Here is a 17,110-nt window from a genome sequence, read left to right as displayed (position 1 = left end):
GGAAACGATTTACGAAACCGTGCACACCGCATCCGGTATTCATCTCCCTATGGCTATAGATACGAGCCGCCACATACCTGAGCACAGCACACCACATCCACCATACCCCTCTCCCTATCCGTCTAGGCACTACCCACCACCTTACCCAGCAGCACAGCACACCACTGCATCCGCCATCCCCTTCTCCCTATCCCTCTCTAGGTTCTTTCCACCACCTTATCCGGTGGCAAGGCACACCGCAACCCACCCCCGCCCCACCCGGCCCCACCGTGGCCGCACCTGCACGAGGCGGTGGATGGCGTCGGCGTCGTCGCGGATGGCGCGGTGCCGCTTGGCGAGCCGCTCCTCGCGGCCGTCCAGGAGGAGCGGCGGGGAGTCGCCGCGGCCGTCGCGCCGGCCGTGCAGTGGCGCGTCGGCCCAGGAGCGCGCCAGCGCCTGGATGCGCTCCACGTTCGCCTTGGAGCGCTGCAGGCGCGAGTCGAGGTCGCCCACGAGCTCGCAGAGGTCGCGCACGTACGCCCAGCTGCCCTCGCTCTGCGTCGGGGTCGGTGGGTCGGGGGGGTGGGGGGTCACGGGGTTGGGGTCAGGGCCAGCGAAGGGCGGCACGTCTGCGGCGAGTCTGCGGCGATGGCGTGAAAGCTCCCGGAGGAGGTCTCGCGCTGGGGTTAGGCTCTTCTTCTGGCCGAGCGTGCACTCCTCGTTTCGTCTCTGTGTTTTTGAGCCCTTTGTCGACGGTCCCACGTCACGGCGACACGAGACTCGCTATCGTCGTCGACATTGTGCTTGATTCAGTGCTTATCATTGTTGTCGCACTTCCGATTAGCACGGTTGATTATGGACGGTGCAAACGAAGTTCAACATACATACATCGTCATCATCATGATCATTATTATCATCATCGCCGTCATCATGCCCCCCGCCCCGCCACGCACCTCGCACTGCTGCCAGGTGACGGTGGCGAGCGCCGGGCCCAACTTGCCGTCGATGCGCGCCAGCTGCGCCTCGACCAGCGGGAACTCCACCTCCAGCATGGAGCGCTGCACGCGGTTGTAGCCCTCGGCCACCAGCTCCAGGCTGCTCACAAACTGCGCCGTCGAACACGACGACGACGAGGAGGAGGGGGGGGGGAGTAGGAGGGCAAAGGGAAGAGGAGGAAGAGGGAGAAGGGCAAGGAGGGAAAGAGAGGAGGAGGAGGGGGAGGCGGAGGAGAGAAGGGGATGAGGAGGGAGGAGGGAAGAGGAGTAGGAGGAGGAGGAAGAGGAGGGAAGAGGGAGAAGGGCAAGGAGGGAAAGAGAGGAGGAGAATGAGGGGGAGGAGAGGAGGAGAATGAGGGGGGAGGAGAGTAGGAGGAGGGAGGGAGATGAAGGAGGATGAGGGAGGAGGGAAATGGAAGAAGATGGAAGATGGAGAAGGGCAAGCAGGGAAGGAGAGGAGGCGTAGGCGAGAAGGAGGAGGAGGGATGTAGCGGTGACGACGTGAGAGAATGGTGTTAATGGAGACCGCTGGCATATCTCCCACACGGTAACGACAATGAGAGTGAGAAATACTTTGACACCCCTCGCATTTGCCAACCCTTTTGTGGAATAAAATTCGCCGCATGGCAAAAATCGTCCCATTGGGCAACATTTCTCAGTGGGGATTGCGTCTCCGGCTGCCTCTCCCCTCCGGGCAAACGCAATGGCATTCCGATGTCCGTGCTCACATCGTACGGGCAAACACCAACGCCGATTTTTTTTCCATATATACAAATATACGGCCGATCGGCGATTTCTGTCGGCTGTCCGATTTCGATCGTAATGACAGCGCCACCGCTGACCCCTGCGGGCAACGCGCGGTGCATCGTGTCGTCGTCGTCACTGCTCGCAACGGCACGGCCGTGACGACGGCGGTGGCGAGAGAGAGGAGAGAGACGAGAGAGAGGGACACACCTGGTTGATGGCGCCCCGCTTGTGGAAGATGGCGAGCGCCGCGGCGGGGATCGCTCCGCGCAGCTCCAGCTGCTGCAAGTACTTGACCTCGCGCAGCACGGCGGACAGCTGGGACGGCAGCAGAGCAGCAGACGCTTGGAATGCAACCGCACGTGCGCAAGTGTGTCCGCTGAACCTCTCTCGGACCGCACGGAGCCAATCGCGCTCGTCGGGAGGCACGGCGATAAGCCTATCGCGGCGATGGCCTCGCGCGTCAAGATGAGAACGGCAGCGCCGACGCCGGGTGCGCTCGACTGATTGAACGCCTCGAGGCTTCCGCGACCGACATCAAGATCCGTAAACGATCGCTCCGGGGGTCAGATCTCCGTGTCGTGCGCCCCGCTCCACCCGGCAATGGCGCTGCAGCCAATTAGTGAAGGTGTCGCGCGATGAACAAACGTGGCCAAGTTATTACCGCCCCCAGCAGCAGCGCCACCACGCCAGCGAAATGAGCAATTGGGAGAGCGATCCACACGCCCGTTCGGTTACATCCAGCATCATCAGACAAGTTGATCAGGAATCACATTACTAAACTGAACTTTTTTTTTTCCACCAGGTAAGCACCACAGAGCTGTGTAGCTCTTTTTTAGAAGCGACCTGGCCATAAATAGTAGCCTAAACGAAGTGGCTTATCACGTGGAAATTCATCGTAGTAGACAAAACATTCTAAACGCTTGATGTTGATTATAAATGTGGAGGGAAAAACCGAAGGACCCGGAGAAAAATCCACGTGACCACGGGGGAGAACACACACGACCTCCCGTATACCATGCGTGGTTGTTAACATCTCCGAGCCACCGCGCCGCGGTTAACTCCATTGTTGGCTATCGGAGGGCGAGGCCGGGAGGGTTCACCTGGGAGCTAAAGTTGACCCCGAGGCTGCCGTCGCCGTGGAGACGGAGGAGCAGCGGGCGGTCCAGGCTGAAGCGGCACACCTCGTCGACGCCGCGTTCCCACTGGGCGAAGGCGTCGTCCTCGTGGCGTGCCAGCAGGGCCACCATCTCCTCGTACTTGTCGAACGCGACGCGCGCCTCCTCGCCCTCCATCGACCTGCCGTGGTGGCGCAGCGCGCGCAGGCCGCTGTTGCCAAGCCGTCGCCGTCGTCATCGTCGTCGTCCTGACCACCATCGTCATCGTCGACTCTCTTACCGTCATCGTTGTCATTGTTACCATCGTGGCCATCGTCGTCGTCATCATCATCATCATCACTGGCGTCGCCGATCGTCATTGCAATTGTCCTCATCAGCATTACCATTGAACGTCGTCAGCAGTGTCGTTATTGCCATCGTTATTATTGCCGCCATCATCATTATCATCACAGCTGTTATTACTGTTGTCATGATCATCATCATCATCGTCAGGGTTGTCGTTATTCCCCTCACCATCATCATCGTTGTTATCCACATCCAATCCACCCAGAATGAGGGAGATGGCAGCACAACGGTATATTTTGAATCTATCTGTGCGGAGCTACAGTATGAACATTCTCCCCCCCTCCCTCGTACGCATGGTGGGTGGTCTCCAGGTTCTCTGCTTTCCTCCGACAAACATCCCAAGGTCTCTTTAAGGTGAGTTTTGATGTACGGGCTCGGCTTTGTGTCTAAAATTAAAAGATCTCATATCATCATCATAATCCCTTCACAACCATCACTGCCTGCCCCATCATCTTCATCACCATCATCATCACCATTCCTGTCACAACCATCACTGCCTGCCCCATCATCATCACCATCATCATCATCCCTGTCACCACCATCACTGCCTGCCCCATCATCATCATCATCATCCCTGTCACCACCATCACTGCCTGCCCCATCATTATCATCATCATCCTTTCACAACCATCACTGCCTGCCCCATCATCACCATTATCATCACCATCCCTGTCATAACCATCACTGCCTGCCCCATCATCATCATAATAATCCCTTCACAACCATCACTGCATGCTCCATCATCACCATCCCTGTCACAACCATCACTGCCTGCCCCATCATCATCATCCCTTCACAACAATCACTGCCTGCCCTATCATCATCATCATCCCTGTCATAACCATCACTGCCTGCCCCATCATCATCATCATCACCATTATCATCACCATCCCTGTCATAACCATCACTGCCTGCCCCATCATCACCATCTCTGTCACTACCATCACTGCCTGCCCCATCATCATCATCCCTTCACAACAATCACTGCCTGCCCCATCATCATCACCATCCCTGTCATAACCATCACTGCCTGCCCCATCATCATAATCACCATCATCATTATCCCTGTCACAACCATCACTGCCCCATCATCATCACCATCCTTCACAACCATCACTGCCTGCCCCATCATTATCACCATCCCTTTCACAATCATCACTGCCTGCCCCATCATAATCATCCCTGTCACCACCATCACTGCCTGCCCCATCATCATCATCACCATCGTCATCATTCCTTCACAACCATCACTACCTGCTCCATCATCATCATCATCCCTTCACAACCATCACTGCCTGCCCCATCATCATCATCATCCCTGTCACAAATATCACTGCCCATCATCATCACCACCTCCACCCATAATTGTTCTCTGGGTCGGAACTTCACATGCAATACATCGATTAAAATTCGAACGTGTGTCGTCCACCCTCCTCCAACCGACACAGCCAAATGGATAAAGTTTGTCATGTCAACAAACGTGCCACTTTGTGGAGAGCAATCCATGCGCTTTAAAAAAACCCAACAACATCAAGTTCTATGTCACAGCCAGCGTCGTCGCGCAAATGCCGGAATGCGTAATAACGTCCTCCGGCCTCGTCCGACACACAATGGGCGACACGCTTTGCTCCGCGCGGCGATTTGACCCAACACATCAGCTGCGACTCACAATATTGGTGGTGGAGGCCCGCGTGAAAAAAAAGAAATCGTCGTCATCGTCGTCATCGTCGTCGCCACAGTCACCGTTTAAAACAGCAAAAAAAAAACGGCTATGATACAAAAGCCTTTCACGGGCAATTCGACAGAACCCACGGCATTTTTCAAATCCGATCCCGGCACGACATTCCCTTTCCGCTAGCTGCGAGCCACACTTCTAAAGGCACCGTGCCCTTGAGCGAGACCCGTGGGGGCGCGCATTACTTAGGCAAAGTAGCGGCTGCCCCAACTTTTCTTTTCCTTTCCAATTTGCCAATTGTTCGCGAGATAATTTCCATCTCTTAAGTGCGCACGGGAAAAGAAAAAGAAAACGTTGAGTCAGGGGGGGCTGGGGTTGAGTGGAAAGAGTGACTAGCTACATTTGAAAACGTTTAATAACAATCATAATCCTGTAATTCCGCTGGAAATGTAGGTCAAAAGACGTGAGGTTCAACGATCTCGGGAGGGGAAAAGCGTGGAGTATTTTTTTTTTTTAGCGCGCACTTTGGGAGAAAAGGGGGTAACGAGGGAATGGCAGGCGGGTCAATGTCTCGTGTCAGGGTGATACAATCATGGTCAGTCTTTTTTATATTATTGATGGCATAATGGTACCTTTTCAAATTAAATGATAATGCGCATTCAGTTTGAAATTTTAATTTCACGGTGCGGTTGGTGAAAGAAAAAACGATCACGTGGGTTCCTTTCGATCAGCTCCGATCCTCGCAGCGTTGCAGGGACAGCGAGGAAGTCGCCACTTCCACGAGATTCCGGCGTCGTTTGTTCTGTTGGAATTTTGTCCGGAGATTTTTGGTGATTTACCCCCCCCCCTCCTTCCACATGGCGAGATGTGAACTACCTCACCTGGTAGACACGAGGTTCGTGTTCGTGGGTTCGATCCCGACCCTGACGCCTGTTGTATATTTGGAGTTTGCATGTCTCTCTCCCCACGTGGTCACGTTTATTTTTCTCCGGGTCCTCCGGATTTTCCATTCACATTTAAAATCAACGTGCGTTCAGAATATTTCGCTGCAATAAATGTCCACGTGATAGGCCACTCCATTGACCTATCATTTGTGGCCATGTCGCTTATGAAAAAGAGCTATATAGCTCAGTGGGCCTTACCTGAAAAGTAAAAAAAGTTTAGTTTATAGTTATTCTGCACGTGCACAAACGATAGCAACATTTCCATCATTGTCTTCATCATCGTCATCAGCCATGATCAACCTACTGCTGGAAGAAGTCCTCCACAAGCCACTGTGTCATCATCCCGCGGTCTTATCGACTTCACGTTTCTATCGCCCCCCCTGTCGAAATAAGACGTTGCGTTTAAATAGAAATATGGTTTGAAATAAAATAAAATAAGGAACGGATGAAAACAATTGTAGTCCATTTTCTGTCCTATGCGGATACACAGCTGCAAAAAAAGGCCTCCCTACTCATGAGAGGTTGTTGTTTACCATGCTTCACCACGCTGGATCGGTGCGGCTTGGTAAAGCGGATACCCAAACATGTGTTGGATAGCACAGTATAACAATGTTCGTGGAAAAAATTTAAGTATGATCACCTTCATCTCAACGGAACCCAGCAACTAATTGGACTATTTGCAACCTGCTGACCCGCCCCTACTTGACATCTTTGGAGAAAGAGCTTCACAGCTGAACTTCTTTTTCGTGGAGAAAGCTTGAGGCTCAACTCGGGATACCGCGCTTGGAGGAAAAGAAAAACAGTGAGTGTGGAAAATAAGTGGAATGTTGTGTAAATGTTGTAGCCTTACTCTCAAACACACCGGTGTGCTGTCCTAGTAACGAATTGGCCATGTTTTGTTTACATGGCATACCTTACTAATTTGCCGTGTCGAGCAGTGGCAGGTTTAACGGCAAATTTATATTTACGCGATCTAACCCACAAAAACCTCTATTATGGATAATGTTTATTGCAAGCAGTGGAAGAATTGTTGTTTTGACGAATTTGGAGTCATTTCCCAAAACGACTGCTTTTCTCCTTCTGCTCACCGTATAATGACGATGCCGATGGGAGAAGTCTCGTACCGTGCACAGCCAACGGTTTAGCATGGTTGGCTACATATGGTACGAAATAAGTTCAACATACACACAAAAATACAGTAGTCCCTCGGATAACAATGGCTTTGGTTAACGTTTTTTTCGGTTAACGTTTCGCCTCCGACAGAACACCCCGTGGTTTCGACTCACATTTACATATTGACTAATGGTACGTTTACGTCATGCACGCGGGCACTAATTTCAGCCAATCCGATCGCTCATAAGTGGGGCAGAGCATTCCTCTCAACCAATCAGCTACGTCCATTTATGAGCATTTAGACCTCGACTTGCTTTGTTAACATTACGTTTTCTGTTTTGGCAATGGAAACAGCTCTCTGGCAGACTCGGTGATTTTGATTTACAACATGTAATTCCAATATTCGATTAACAAATATTTCAGTGAACAGTATTTTTCGCGGAACGGATTAAAAACATTAACTTGAGGGACTCCTGTAATTGTATCCCTTTTGAGACATCAGGTTGACCAATCTCACACCCGCCACTCATGACCACACAGCGAGCAACATCTCAACTTGAGAGGTGGTTTCAAAACATCTTTCCCAAACCGTGACAAAAATTGGGATTTTGTTCCACGTTCATGACACAGGCAAAGGGTGAGGATACCTGAGAAGTGGGTGGGGGCTATAAGAAAAGTGGGTGGAGCTACCCGACCAGTGGGTGGGGCCTATGAGTAGTGGGCGGGGCCTATGAGTAGTAGGTGGGGCCTATGAGTAGTAGGTGGGGCCTATGAGTAGTGGGTGGGGTTACATGAGCAGTGGGTGGGGGCCAACATCTGAAAAATTGAAATAGGCCCCTCCCTGTGCAGGTGGGGCTAGTGGTGGAATGGGCGTGGTTAAGTGAAAGTGGGCAGGGCTGACAGAGGGAGGGACGGGCTGCCCAGCAGCTCACCATGCGTGTTCCAGTTGTGCCTCAAACGAAATTTGGGCAGTTTGAGGCTCCCAAGTTTTTGTGTCTCTCAAGGTGTACTCACGGGTGGCTGATGAAGCGAAACTGCCTCTTGTGTTTGTGCAGCCTCTCGCCGAGCTGCTTGGCCCACGTCAAGCTCCCGGCAGTCACGGGCATGTTCTTGTTGACGAGGCCTCGTCCTTTCTTGAGCTGAGGAAGGACAAAAAAAGAGCAATAAAAGTCTCACCACTGCGGCAGAAATTTTTTTGCAGCTGTGCTGTGGAGCTCTCCGGGTGGTTTTCGAGTTGTGCCGAGTGATGTTTGGCACGATGTCCGACGTTTCACTCCACAACGCTGGGGAGCGTCTTCAGGAATGGAAGCAAGAGCGGCCGCAGACATCACGGAGATCAATTGGTTGAAGAGCTTGAAAAAGCAAACTTTTTACGCTAGGCTACATTACACCCTGAAGTGTGGAAGTTTCACAAATTGAATAACGATCTCCGTTTGGTCCACTCGCTATGGAGAGGAGAGCGAGGACTGCTTGATGGAGTCATTCACGTAAAGTTCAATAAATTTGCTCGCAGGTTAATTTGGAATCTGCGTAGCAACATCGGCCAATCCTCACAGACAAATGCCCGATCGCTGTGCGGTGCACCGTTCGCCTGATGTCGCACAGAGACAGCTGCCACCAGGGGGTCCCCCCCCTACTTGGTGAGACTGGCACAGGGCATCTCATTTACTGGATGGGAGGAGCGCAGCGGTAGCGAGATGTCAACTCCCTCGCTCGGTATACAGGAGGTTGTGGGTTCGATCCAGACCCTGACTCCTGCTGTATATTTGGAGTTTGCATGCGTTGAGAGTATTTGGCCGCTATAACTTTTCACGTGATAAGCCACTTCGTTGAGCTATCATTTGTGGCCAGGTCGCTTATGAAAAATAGCTATATAGGTTACTGGGCCTTACCTGGCAAACTAAAAATTGTTTATAGTTTTAAATAGAGATGATGATGATGATAACGCCATGCCTCTAGGGGGTTTCTCAAGACATGCCAAATTATTATCAAACACCGAGGTGTATCCAAGCTGTGCAGCAAACATTAACACCGTTCAGTGCAATACCACCGAGGGCTTGGTCCAACATCGATTCCTGCCACCCCAGGTGCCAAATTACTGGACAGGTGGCAAGTTTCAAGTTTCGAGTTTTTATTGCATTAACCCAGTTAAGAACTTAAAAGACCCCCCGGGGTTTACATCTCATTTGCAAGAGTGACAAAGGGGGGAAATCAAGTCTGCCAGTAGGGGGCGATGATTGCCGAGGCTGTGTGTGTGTAGATCCTTCCGAGTAATCGGCGGAATAACTTTTGAATTTGCCAAAATCAGACGCTGGCGGAGGCACGCGACGGCCTCATCTCGCGAATGAACGCCACGGGGATCTTTTATCGTCCACTGTGAGTGAAGCAGATGGCGTGTGGTAGTGGCACAGTTAGGCCTCGTTTGAGGCGTTAAGCGAAAATAATTTATCCATGAAATAATGTAACGATAAAATTTGGCGAGATAGGACGTACTTCTACGTACACACGCAGTAAGATGGCGTGACAAATAACTGAGAGTATGCCACCGCTTTACGGTATAATTTTGCATACTGTATCACCTTACCGCTCAGCCAGGCAGCTCAAGAAAGTAGTTCGTCATCAACCGCACACGAAACCGCGTTATGACAGCGCGATTTCCATGTTATAACGGCGCGCGTTCTGCATTATAACGGCGCGCATTCTGCGTTATAAAGGCGCGCGTTCCACATTGTGCAGAGAGTGGAAGAATCACGTTGTAGTAAAAAAAGCACTGAGTGTATGCGTACACGTAGGTGTGAAAGAAGTTCAACATTGTACGTGTGCATTCTGGTTATTGATCCCAACGGCAATAACCCGCGCAGCCACCGGATTCGAACCGCGCACCTCGGCAAAACGAGCGGTGAGCGCGCTAACAGCTGGGTGACTCACCAGCGCCACATGGTGATCGTAGATCTGTTTGCTGGCCTCGAGCTCCTGGTCGAACATGGCGATCAGCGTTGTGAAGTTGGCAGCGAAGATCTCACCGACCGCCGGTCTCTCCAGGAAGCCAGCCGCGATGGCCACAAGCTGATGGGGGGGGGGGGAAATCCCCCATGTGACCAACCCCCTGCCATGGAAATGTAGAATTTCCGACCGCCGGGGCTCAGGGCCGCCAGCGGAAAGGTGAGTGAGAACTCGTTGCCAGTGCAAGCATGGACACTTTCGCTCGGAACGGACTTTGAATCGTAATGATTTTATTTTATTACTATTTTTTATTTTACCATTTAAGGCCCACTGGGCTATGCAGCTTTTTTTCAGAAGGGATCTGGCCACAAATTACAGCTCGAATGGCTTATTATGGGGACATTCATATTAGCCAAATACTCTGAACGCGTGTTCATTCTTAATGTGCAAAGGAAAAAAGTAGAACTCACAGAAAAATCCACGCGATCACAGGGAGAACACGCAAACTCCAAATATACAGCAGGCGTTGGGCTTGGGATCGAACCCACGACCTCCGGCATTTAAGGTGAAGGAGATAAGACAGTCAAACGACTGGGGGGGGGGGGGGGTGGGTGGGTTGGAGGGTGGGATGCTGGGAATGGCACCTTGAAGGCCGACTCAAGCCCAGAGCAGTCCTGGAAGGCCTGGCAGAGGATGGAACCAAGTCGGCGGTCGAAATCCAACACTCGGCGCTTGAAGTCCTTGTAGTCTCTCACAAAAGCCTGCGGTGCACACGTGGAGTAGGGGAGAGGGGGAGGTGAGCAGGACGTTGGGTTGGGTGGGCAGGATGGAGCCCTGAATCTAGGAATTTTCAAGCTCTCTCTCTCGCGGTGTGTTGGTCGTTTGGCCGGATTGGCCGAGCGTGCCCTCTGATTTCCGCAGCTCAGAACGACTTAAAGCCCAAATTGAACGACGAACCTCAGGGGGCGAGGACTCTGACCAATCACGGTGCACGCTCAAGCGGAACGAGAGCAGCCAAAGATTAAAACGCAACATAAAACACTCCACAGCGTCGCCTCTCTCGGGAGTAACGCAAACGCAACCACGCGTACACATAGCCGCGGGGTAAACAAGCTTGCCCAAGCACCGTGGTTCTCTTCCCCCAGACGTGGGGGGGTCTGCGCTCTCCGCGCAACAGGTACGGTGTGCGCGCCCATCATCAAAGCAAGCGGCACGTCCGCCTGCCGGGATATTTGGCGAGATGCCAACGGTGATTTTTTTTTCATCGTCTCCTCTCCTCGGTCGGCGTGCGTTGGTGGCTCGGTCGGCTGGCTGGCTGTGCGTGTTTGCTGTGGGAGTGGCGTTTGTGCGCCGGGAGAGTTCGCAGTCGCCGAAGTCCGTGGCGCGTCACCCGCAAGCGACGGCGCCAATTGGAGGGCTACGAGGTCGGAGGTCGGGGGTCGGCTCGGTGGTCTCGGAGGTCGGAGGTCAAATTGCTGAGCCGGCGAAGGGCCGAGATCTCCGGGCTCAAATCCGGGGTTCAGCCGCTGCCTGCGGTTAAAGCCGGGTTCTCAAGCACAGCGAGTGGATACTGTCGGCCGGGTAACCAAGATCTCGCATCGAGATCCCACGTCGAGATTGTTAGGCTCACACAGGGAGCCGTACTGAGACACTGAGGCATTACACTCACACTTCCGATCAGCATGGTTAGCTATGTACGGTGCAAAAGAAGTTCAACATGCATACTGAACAGGGATCCATAGACTCATATGGTTGTGTTCACGTACATCACACTAAAATAACCCATTGTATTGGGTTATGCACCTAATTTGACTAGATTCCAACTCTGAGAACTAAAAGCGTCGGTTAGACCATCACGTGAGAAACATTGCTCTCACATGGCAGAGCGGGTGGGAAAATGCTGCCCTCTGCTGTGTGGAGCAGAGGTTACTTAAAGAGATCTCAGAGGTAGCTCTTCTATATCCTCCTCCCATGTGCCGTTCTCTCAAAATGCCACCCTCTCCTGTGCTAGAGATCGGAAAAAAATGTATTTGTCTCGTGACATGACGCCGAGAGCGCAACTTGGATACAAATGAACAGTTCACAAACATTGTGCCACCATCCTGCAATGCATGGTGGGTATGCAGAGCAAAGATGATTGCAAAAATAACAATCGTGCCTGGAGTGGAGGTAAGAGAGAAAAGATTTAGGGCTCGGTTTAGGATTATGTTTTTTTTAATTCCTTCTCTGACCTACCCACACGAAAATGATTTGTGCCAAGGGTTGGCGGTGGCTTAGAGTTAAGTTCGCGAAGCAATGACCGGAGGAATTTAGTGAAATTTCATTCAAATGCGTTTCATACTACACTCCCGATGAAAAATGTTTTACACTTCAGATTAAATGTCGCATTTAAGTCGGGGGCTTTATTGCCACATTCGTTAGAACGAGCCCGGTGGGAGGGGGGGGGTCTGAAAATAAATTAGAAATTCAAGTTCACGCGGCCCGAGAGCTATCTGCATTCATTGGCCATGATGTCGATCGATCCGTCGAATTTTCCACAAAACTAAAACTCTTAAAGCGACGGCGACTTGTTGGCTGTGCCCGCACGCCTCGTGCGTGCCCCCTCCTCCCCCCTCCCTCCCACCTTCTCCTCCTCCTGCTCCCCCTCATCCTCCACCTTCTCCTCCCCCTCCTCCTACTCTTCTTTGTGCAACCAATGTTGATACAGAGCAACAGCTGGTGGTAGAATTGAAATGTTGCACGAATCGTCTAGCCCTCCGCTTCACAAATGCACACTGATCCAGTGTGGTGAAGTATGGTAAAAAACCCCTCATGACCAACACCGAGTAGGAATGCCTTTTTTGCAGCTGTGTATTGACATAGGACAGTAGATTGGCCATAACTGTTTAAATCCATTCCTTAATTATTATTTTTAAAACGAGATTCATATTTAAACAAAAGGTCTTATTTCGACATGGGTTTGGGCATTAGAGATCGCAGGATGATAGTGACGGCGGCGGCTTTGCGGAGGGCTTCATCCAGCAGTGGATTGTGCATGGCCGCTTGGGCGACACGGTGGCGAGATGTTAACTACCTCTCCTGGTATACAGGATCTCATGGGTTTGATCATGACGCTGACACCTGCTGTATATTTGGAGTTTGCATGTTCTCCCCATGATCATGTGGATTTTTCTCGAGGTCCTCTGTTTTTCCCTCTACATTTAGATTCAACGCGCATTTAGATTATTTGGCTGCTATACATTTCCACGTGTTTGATAAGCCACTTCGTGGAGAGCTATCACTTGTGATGGCTAGCTCGCTTATGAAAAAGAGCTACATAGCTCCTCAGTGGGCCACACCTGGTGACAATCGATGGAGTTGAACCCTCCCCGTCGTCGCTTGTGTCCATCACGTACCTTGTCCTCGCAGTCGAGGGCATCGTAGCTGCTCTCCTGGAACACCTTCCATCTCTCCAGGAACTCCTGGCCCAGGCCCGAGGCCTGCTCGCTCAGGGCTCGGCCCTTGACCCCGCCAAACTCCAGGCGCTCCAGGCGAGAGAACTCCAGGGCCGTCTGGAAAACATCCTGCAGCAGCAGCAGCAGCAGTGATAGTAAACTTAGTAGTGGAAGCAAGAGCAGCAGCAGAAGCAGTAACAATATAATTATTAGTGGAAGCATCGACATCAGCAGCAGCAGCAGAATCTGAAGATACAGCAGCAATAGCGACAACAGCAGCAGCTGCTACTAATTTACACCATTTTTTGCCAAATTTGGACAATGTCGGTAAACGATGGCTTACTCCTCCTCGTTTTGAACAACCTCACGGGAAATCTTTAACGTCCACTGTGGAGCAGACGGCGCGTAGTATTTGTCCGGTGAATATAACACACGCCCAGGAATAACCAGGGCGGCCCGACAGATCCCAAACCGCGAACCTTCTCAACAAGCGGCGAACGCGCTACCGCTGGGCCCTGTCACCCCTCCCCATCCCCCCCCACCAACATTGTTGTACGTGTATGTTTAACTTCTTTCGCGCCATATGTGGCCAAACGTGCCACGGTTGGCCACGTATCAGGCAATGGCCCTCGTTCTTCATCCTGGAGAGATTAGAGAGGTAATTTTGAGAGATGGAGTGATGAAGAGTTTCAGGCTACACGATACACTGTGGAGCCCTGATAGAAAAACAACAACAACAACACACACACACACACGATGAGTCGAAGTGATGTCCCGCTCGCCACAAGGAAAGGCAATGGTCGAGGACGATAACGGAGTGGCAGCCAAGGAATGGAACGCATCTGAGAAGGTTACGTTCAACATTTGTATGCATGTTTGTTGAACTGCTTTCACACTATACGTAGACAACCGTGCTAATTAGAGGTGCGGGGAAAGGACAACAAACTAAAGACAAAAAGCAGTTCTAAAGAAATGAATTTGCAACCTAGATGATTTTAAAGTGCATAGCTCCAGTGGCTTCCGAAGGAAGAATATCGGAAGGAAAGAGCGTTCCAAACGGCCGCAGAAGAGAATCTGAAAGCGCGCGATGAGGTGACCGTCTTTGTTTTGACGGCCATTTGCTGCTGCTGTTGTTATTGTTATGCCGGTGACCCGTCCGTCATTTCGCGGTCGAGCACTCGCACTTCCAACGAGCAGCGCATCCCCAACCTGGATCTGCCGCAGGCGCTGCAGGCTTAGGTCGAGGCGAGTGAAGGCAAGCTGCGATGGGAAGTCCCAGGGCCTGGCGGGCCTGGTGGGCCGCCCGCCCCCCGTTGCCCCCGGGGTCGACGGGGGGTTTGCGAGGGAGTCGCGGCAGCGCGAGAACTCGTCGCGGAACTCGAGCAGGAGGGCAGCGGCAAGCTTCACGCGCTCCAGGCCCTCCTCCACCTCGCCCGTGAAGAGGCCGTCGGCGGAGAGGTGCAGCGCGGCCTGGGGGGAGGGTCATCACCCCCGCGGTGTATGGAGAGAGAGGGAGGTGAAGAGAGGGGAGAGAGAGGAGAGGGTGAGAGAGAGACGTGTTGGAGACATTTATTGAGAGCTACAGGGAGACATGGCTAGAGAGACGTGGCAAAAGACAGAGACAAAGAGATGGTAAGAGAGATGGTGAGAGAAAGAGAGAGACACACAATGGCGCACGCCGCACCGGCTTTGTGACGTTGTGACGTGACGTTGCAACGTTTTAACTTTGTGATGTTGCAACATTGTGACTTTGTGACGTTGCAACGTTGTGATATTGCGACGTAGCGACGTCGCTACGTTGCATAGTTGTGACGTTGCATAGTTGTGACGTCGTGACATTGTGACATTGTGACGTGACGTTGCAACGTTGTGACTTTGTGACGTTGCGACATTGCGACGTTGACGCCGTCATCGCCCCCGGCGGGGACCTGCCTGCTGGATGAGGAGGTTGGCGATCTCCTGCAGGAGCACCACTATGCGCTCGGGCCGGCCGTAGCGCTCCGAGCGGCTCCACGCGAGCGTCACCGTGCGCAGCAGCGGCGCCAGCAGCGGCGCCGCCGCCGGCAGCTCGGCCCGCTCCAGCGCGTCCAGGTGGCGCGCCAGCGGGCGCAGGTGGAGCGACACGTCGCGGGCCTCCTCCAGGCCTGCGGTCGCGGTGGGCACGGAAACGAGCGGCCAGACGGAAAGGGGCGTGGTGAGAGCGGCAGGGGAGAGACGTGGGTGGGGGGCCGGGGGAGGACATGGAGACACACAGGGGGTGGGCATGGAGCGGTCCCCCTAATCAACACACTTGCCCGTGGCCCCCCTAATCAATACACTTGCCCGTGGCCCCCCTAATCAAAACACTTGCCTGCGGCCCCCCTAATCAACACACTTGCCCGTGGCCCCCCTAATCAACACACTTGCCCGTGGCCTCCCTAATCAACACACTTGCCCGTGGCCCCCCTAATCAAAACACTTGCCCGCGGCCCCCCTAATCAACACACTTGCCCGTGGCCTCCCTAATCAACACACTTGCCCGTGGCCCCCCTAATCAAAACACTTGCCTGCGGCCCCCCTAATCAACACACTTGCCCGTGGCCCCCCTAATCAACACACTTGCCCGTGGCCTCCCTAATCAACACACTTGCCCGTGGCCCCCCTAATCAAAACACTTGCCCGCGGCCCCCCTAATCAACACACTTGCCCGTGGCCCCCCTAATCAATACACTTGCCCGCGGCCCCCCTAATCAACACACTTGCCCGTGGCCCCCCTAATCAACACACTTGCCTGTGGCGACCTCCTGGCAGATCTGCTGGAAGGCCGGGCAGTAGCTGCTCTCTGCCCTCTCCAGCACCCGGGAGAGCTCCCTCACCCTCGGAGTGTTCAGCTGTGGGAACGGGGACATTTGTTCATGCCGCGGGAGGAATCCGGATAAAGCTGTTAAAAGCTCTTTTTGTCGCACGCGTTGTCACGTCGGGGTTACGGGATTCAGAACGTGACAACAACAAACAGTCTTAAAAGGAAAATATATATACAAGTGGAGCACCTTCACTACTTCACCTCCAGTGGGCAATGATTCTTAAGAGCACTCAGGGCATTTAAGCACTCCCCCATCATTTCTTCTTCTTCTCCTACTCCTACAGGGGTATCAGAGCTTAGGAAGACACCAGGTGGTTGTAGAGTTGATTGAAATAGTTTATTGAAACATGCCGTTTAGATAGGGTTCCATTGCACTGTAATCTGTGATGTGTGTTGGTGCTGGTGTCAACCCCATTTCACACCTCCTGTGTTATGTACCTGAATCGTCTTGTTAATAAAATACTTTTGAAATAAAAAAAAAATTCTACAAATACAACTAAACTATTTTATGTGACCAAGTAACGCCCACTGAGCTATTGACTTATTTCTCCACCCACACAGACAAATACAAAGGTCTCCCGTGTCGCTTTTGAACCAGGCTGTAGGGGGGGGGGGCAAGTTGCAGGGTTCTCAAATGCAGCGGCAAGTTTATGGTCTCAGGGTGGTCACCAAAGGTGAACTACCAACCCACCACCGCGATTGATCGATGGCGGCAGTGGGCGGTTAATTGGTCGAGGTGGATATGTGATGGCTCAGATGCGTTACGCTGGCACACCGGAAGAGCGAGTGGCTCGCGCTCGGAAGGTTGCGAGGTTCAAACTGTGGTTGAGAGTGGACTCAGCTCATCGTCCCCCTGGGGTCGACAGAATGACTCAGACCACTTTGTGCAGAAGTTAACAGTGTGGATCGACTCACCCCCATCCCCCGTAAAAGGAATTTGCACCAGTGGCTCAGGGCTGTCAACAGGAGATGAGCTCC

General features: G+C 52.6%; 3 protein-coding genes across 3 annotated transcripts in view; all 3 read right to left on the bottom strand.

The window, feature by feature from the left end:
• Positions 1-53: 53 nt before the first annotated feature.
• LOC142925128 (dynein axonemal heavy chain 11-like) lies at positions 54-15,182 on the bottom strand. Its single transcript, XM_076068040.1, has 11 exons — positions 15,165-15,182; positions 14,500-14,760; positions 13,252-13,419; positions 10,501-10,617; positions 9,842-9,979; positions 7,928-8,052; positions 2,822-3,017; positions 1,929-2,036; positions 933-1,085; positions 280-534; positions 54-77 (listed from the first exon to the last, which is right to left on the bottom strand). The coding sequence occupies exons 1-11, from the start codon at positions 15,180-15,182 to the stop codon at positions 54-56; spliced, it is 1,563 nt and encodes a 520-aa protein (XP_075924155.1).
• On the bottom strand, positions 14,703-15,555 carry LOC116943778 (dynein axonemal heavy chain 9-like). Its single transcript, XM_032956985.2, has 2 exons — positions 15,543-15,555; positions 14,703-15,434 (listed from the first exon to the last, which is right to left on the bottom strand). Exons 1-2 carry the CDS (start codon positions 15,553-15,555, stop codon positions 15,199-15,201), a joined length of 249 nt encoding a protein of 82 aa, XP_032812876.1. The 3' UTR covers positions 14,703-15,198.
• Positions 15,556-15,844: 289 nt separating this feature from the next.
• The window catches only part of LOC116943809 (dynein beta chain, ciliary-like), a 47,509-nt gene continuing 46,243 nt past the window's right edge, over positions 15,845-17,110 (bottom strand). The window contains exon 4 of the mRNA XM_076068176.1: positions 15,845-16,160. Within this exon, the coding sequence (XP_075924291.1) occupies positions 16,044-16,160 (117 nt within the window). The 3' untranslated portion in view covers positions 15,845-16,043. The remainder of the gene's footprint in view (positions 16,161-17,110) is intronic.

The sequence above is a fragment of the Petromyzon marinus genome, chromosome 19 (genome assembly GCF_048934315.1).
Source record: "Petromyzon marinus isolate PM22_M1 ecotype Great Lakes invasive population chromosome 19, UKy_Petmar_22M1.pri1.0, whole genome shotgun sequence".
Classification (NCBI taxonomy): domain Eukaryota; kingdom Metazoa; phylum Chordata; class Hyperoartia; order Petromyzontiformes; family Petromyzontidae; genus Petromyzon; species Petromyzon marinus.
Note: the sequence above shows the minus strand (reverse complement) of the source record. Positions and strands in the feature narration are given on the sequence as shown.